At 36.2% G+C, this 4879-nt stretch overlaps 1 protein-coding gene across 1 annotated transcript; it reads right to left on the bottom strand.

Moving 5' to 3' along the window:
- Positions 1-3173: 3173 nt before the first annotated feature.
- LOC133534391 (uncharacterized) lies at positions 3174-4327 on the bottom strand. The gene is made up of 2 exons (XM_061873483.1): positions 4054-4327; positions 3174-3959 (listed from the first exon to the last, which is right to left on the bottom strand). Exons 1-2 carry the CDS (start codon positions 4325-4327, stop codon positions 3346-3348), a joined length of 888 nt encoding a protein of 295 aa, XP_061729467.1. The 3' UTR covers positions 3174-3345.
- Positions 4328-4879: the final 552 nt, after the last annotated feature.

Below are 4879 nucleotides of genomic sequence, written 5' to 3'. Positions count from 1 at the left end.
ATAGGTACTTTTGAGCGCGAATTTTAACAATTTATCTATATTTGGAAAAGTTATCCGGAATATCAGATACTTTTGGCGCACTGTTTCATCCGCTACTTTTGATGCTGACTGTATAACAACCGGCTACGATGACCCCTTTTGCCACTGATTTTTTTTTTTTTTTTTATTTATTAAAGTTCCAATTAGTTTTAAAAAAGATTCGCAGAGTTTCATGTTTACTTACTGCTAAAGTCATGAATGGCTTAATTACAGCAAGGGTTCGGACTTATTAAACTAATTTATATAACAAAGCAAATATATGTTTACAAAATATAGTCGTAATTATTTGATATGAAATAATGTTTAACTTTTTAATTGATTTAGAGTTAGATAGGTATAAATCTTGTATGTGTTTCGGAAGGCTATTTATTATTTTCGTAAGTATGAAATTATTAGTTCTCGTTCCGTATACATTATTATATGATGGTAGTATGAATCTAGGTGCATTAGGGATACTTCTTAATCTATTGTTTCTGTGATATTCATTTAATTTATCTATGTGTAGGTGTTCTTCTTTAAGAATGGACAATTTAACTATATTTTGTACGGGAAGCAACTTACAGTGTTCAAAGAGGTTTGAGTAGTTATTGTTACATGCTACATTTATATTTTTCGGAACTATTGTTTTTAGAATAGTTCTCTGTAGGTTGTAGATATTAGAAAGATTAGTTTTATACGATCGTCCGTAGCTGCTGATACCGTACCGTATTACCGATTCAGCCAGAGCTAGGTATAACATTCTCAATGTGTTGTACGGTAATTTATGTTTCAGAATAGTTAGACGTCCCAATACTGATCTAAGTTTATTACTTACGTGTTCAATATGCGGTTGCCAATTAAATCTACAGTCAATTAAAAGACCAATGTACATATGTTCCTCTACAAAATCGATAGAAGGGCAGTCACAATTATCGCATTGCAAGTGGAGACAGCTATGTACGTGTGCTTTTATAGCGGGGTTGTGTATTGATTTATTTTGAGAAGAACATATGTGCATAGCCTTCGTTTTATTTGCATTTAGGACTAGCCCTACGTCATGCGACCATTTACACAAGGTGTCGAATATATCCTGTATTTTACGTTCGGCAGTCTTTAAGTCCCTATCCGAGACTACTATGCAAGTGTCGTCTGCAAATTGATAAACATAGTCCTCTCCAACTGTATTGCACATGTCATTGACATACAAAAGGTATTCGGTCGGGCCAATTATTGACCCCTGTGCCGTTCCCTTCGATGTTTTTAACATGTCACTATATGAATTTCCTAGTCTTACTGCGGTATACCGGTTGCTGTGGTAGCTTTTAAACCATTCTAGTAGGGGGCCCTGTATGCCATTCTGTTCGAGTTTCATATATAGCGTATTATGCATTAATAAATCGAAAGCTTTACTGAAGTCGATGAAAATAACTATTACATGCCGTTTCATATTTAAATGTCCGTTTATCTCATTACTGAATTGGCTTAGTAACTGAGTGGTACTTTTGTTTCTTTGAAAACCGTATTGTTTTTTATTTATTATGTTATTATCTTGTAAAAACGAATTAACTTTGTCTCCTATATAGCGCTCTATTATTTTGTCAATACTTGAAAGAATTGTAATGGGTCTGTAGTTGTTATAATCATTTTTTGATCCTTTTTTATATACCGGCCGAATCGTACCTATTTTTAATGGATTGGGGTAAATACAAGTAGCTATGGATGTATTAATTAAATGCGTAATCAAGGGGGCAATTTCATTAGTAATATATTTTAAGTCTACGGCGCGAACTCTGTCATATCCCGGGCTTTTGTTTTTATTAAGTTTATTTATGATTTTTTTTGTAGTTTCGTTTGATATTTTTTCTAGTCGCATGGCTATATTTGGTTTATTGCAGTAAGTTGACTCATTTAATAGCGGCTTATTGCACGTTTGTGTAATGGATTCTACGTTTCGCTGAAATTCTTTGGCAAAATTACTTGACAATTCTTTTTCATGGCACTTAAATGCACGTAAGACCGTTTCCTCAATTGATTGGCTCATATTGCCACACAATGTATTAACTATCTCCCATACCGCTCTAGTGTTTTTAAAATTGTCGCTTATTTTGTTATAATAAAATCGGTTTTTAATTTTATTTATGTATTTGTTAGTGTTATTTCGATATTTATTATATATAAGTCTATTTTTTAAGTTTTTGGGATCGAGTTTCCAAATATCAAAGAGTTCGTTCCGTCTTTTACACATGAATTTAATTTTGCTGTTCGCCCATTCGCATGATTTTCTTATATAGCCACGGTTTGATTTAATTACTATTTCGCATTCGTTATATATACGCTTAAACTGATTAACAATAAAATCTACCACCTGTTCCGGGCATTCATAAACGAGTCCGGCATTCCAATTAACCGATTTTATCAATGATAACACACGTCGATTGTCTATGGCTGTGTGCGTGCGCCGCTCCTGCAGCGGTAAGACTCGGGGCGGCGCGCGCACACACGCGCATCCTATTATATAATGATCAGCTGGAGCAGTATGTACTACACCGGTCTGCGCCTGAGTTCCGCACACACTACGTATAAATACGTGGTCAATGCAAGAACTACTTATGTTATTACCTTTTTTTTCTACCCGTGTATATTGGGTTATACCGCAAACCATACCCAATTCACTCATTTTATTTAAATAGTTGGTACAAATATTATTTTGTAATTTTATGTTGATATTAATATCACCTGTATAAAGCAAGTCGGTATTTTTATCAAAGCTATCCAACACAGCATGTACTTCCCGCACAAAACAGGTTTTGTCGGTGTCCGGTGGCCTATATACGGCACATATGTTTATTTTATAATCACGATTTATATGAAGGCAACCAACTAATGACTCGAAGTATTGGGTGTGTATTTGTTTTTGTTCAAAAAAATATTTGTTATGTACATACAAGATTATACCCCCACCCCTTCTTTTACATCTTAACTTTGAATATATAGTGTAGTTAGGAATGGTATATAAGGAAATACAATCATTATGAATATTTACTTCAGTTAATGCTATTACGTCTACATTACGATTGCTGTTATTTAATAAGTATTCTAGGTATGCAAAGTTTAGTATTAAGGACCGTATATTAACGTGAAGGAAAACTATAAGGTTACGTGCTGGTGTAAGTGAGTCAATGTACTCATTCCAGGTTTTGAAGCTACTTTCGAGGATACTATTTTCATCTGACATCAAATAAGAGTGTTGATATTTATTTATGCCGATATTTATGTGTATCTACTAATGAAAGAAAAAATAAAAATAAATAAAAACATACCAGCGTTTCAGCCATTCACCTTAAGTAATTTCTCCACGTCATGTTCGGATCTTATTGTTTGGATCCGGGCCTGATCGTGCTTTCTTACAAGTACATTGCCTCCTTTACACCACACATATTTGTATTTATCGTCTTTTTTGAGCTCGCTTTTAGCTTTCCACAAAAGAAATGCCGTTGCCGGTGTGAGTGCCTCGCGTAGGAAGATCCTGGATTCCTCTGGATGGCCAAGGTCGTGCCCCGTGATGGTTCTGGTCCTCGCCGTTGTAAGCCAGCAGTCGCGCTGGCCGGCCTTCAAGGTCACGATGATGGATGCGGGGCCTCGTTGTAGCGCCGCCGGTGCTCGGCGTTCCTTTCTGTAAGCGCCCGTGACGTCATCACAATTTACTTGGAGTACTTGTGCGATTTTTTTTGCGATCTCTGTAGTGTTTTCGTTTTCCTTCTTCTCCACTCCGCATATTTCTATTTTACTTTCTAACTGTGTTTGTTCAATTTGGTTTAATTTTTGTTCCATAGAATTGCATTTTAGTTGTATATTGGTGTATTTATTTTGCAGGTCTTTATTTTGGTTTTCCATAGATTTCACTTTCACTTCGTAGTCATCGAGTTTTTTTTGGTAATCGTCTATTTTATCCAGAGTAGTATTTGAGGGTACGCTGAATTTCGTCTTTTATGGCGTCACGAATGTCGCTACGCAGCTGTCTCAAAAAGTCCTCACTACAACTGTCTTTCATAAGGATGACTTGCTCAGTGTCCGTGTTGTCGTCGTCCTCTGGATCGGGAAGAATTGCAGATATGCGCTTGTTTTTGTACTGCGGATTGCATGTTTTGCATTTCCATTCTACCGCCTCCGTGCCGCAAAGTGCATTTAGTTGTTCGGTCGTTATAGGGATACATGAAGCATGCATCCACTTTCCACACTTTCCACACTGCAATCCTGGACATTTCTTTGTGACGTTTTTGCCACATTTGGTACTGCAACACTTCACCATTTTAACTCAAAAAAAAAGACTAAATATTTTGCTCTGATCGTAATTAGCACGCGCGCAGTGAGTGATCGATGCGTACACCGCGGATGCGTTGACCGAACTGTCACATAATATCGAATTTTCCGATCACATCCGTTCTACTGACGTCAGGAATAGCGGAAAGGTTACATGAAATTTAAGTAAAATTTATTCGATAACTTTCTATCAGAAACATTTTCTGTCAATTATGTAATTTACAACAGTTGAAATATGTCACCGTTAAGGAAATATGGAAAATGTTTCAGAAATTGCCCATCGCTAGACCCGAGGGCTCTCTTTACGCATCCGTAGTCGATAAGGATTTCGGCATGTCCATCCATCTGCAGTTTAGCTCCGAGAATCTTTTTAGTATGTACCAGAATATTTTAAAATTTTATATGTAGGAGGATATGTCGCAAATTTATGAAAGCTCGTAACTTTTAGTAGGTACATGAAGTCTTTCTCTAAAGGAGTTATTGTAAAAGAAGCTTCCTTGTACAATCGCAGGCTTTCATAAAACTCGCCTTAGGTCATAAA

Source organism: Cydia pomonella, unplaced genomic scaffold (assembly GCF_033807575.1).
Source record: "Cydia pomonella isolate Wapato2018A unplaced genomic scaffold, ilCydPomo1 PGA_scaffold_94, whole genome shotgun sequence".
Taxonomy (NCBI): Eukaryota; Metazoa; Arthropoda; class Insecta; order Lepidoptera; family Tortricidae; genus Cydia; species Cydia pomonella.
The sequence above is the reverse complement of the archived record's forward strand: the minus strand, read 5'-3'. Positions and strand labels throughout refer to the sequence as shown.

Coding starts and splice junctions, on each gene's coding strand:
- LOC133534391 (XM_061873483.1), bottom strand. CDS start 4,327: ATGGTGAAGTGTTGCAGTACCAAATGTGGCAAAAACGTCACAAAGAAA. Junction 3,960..4,053: donor CCTTATGAAAGACAGTTGTA/GTGAGGACTTTT, acceptor TGGATAAAATAG/ACGATTACCAAAAAAAACTC.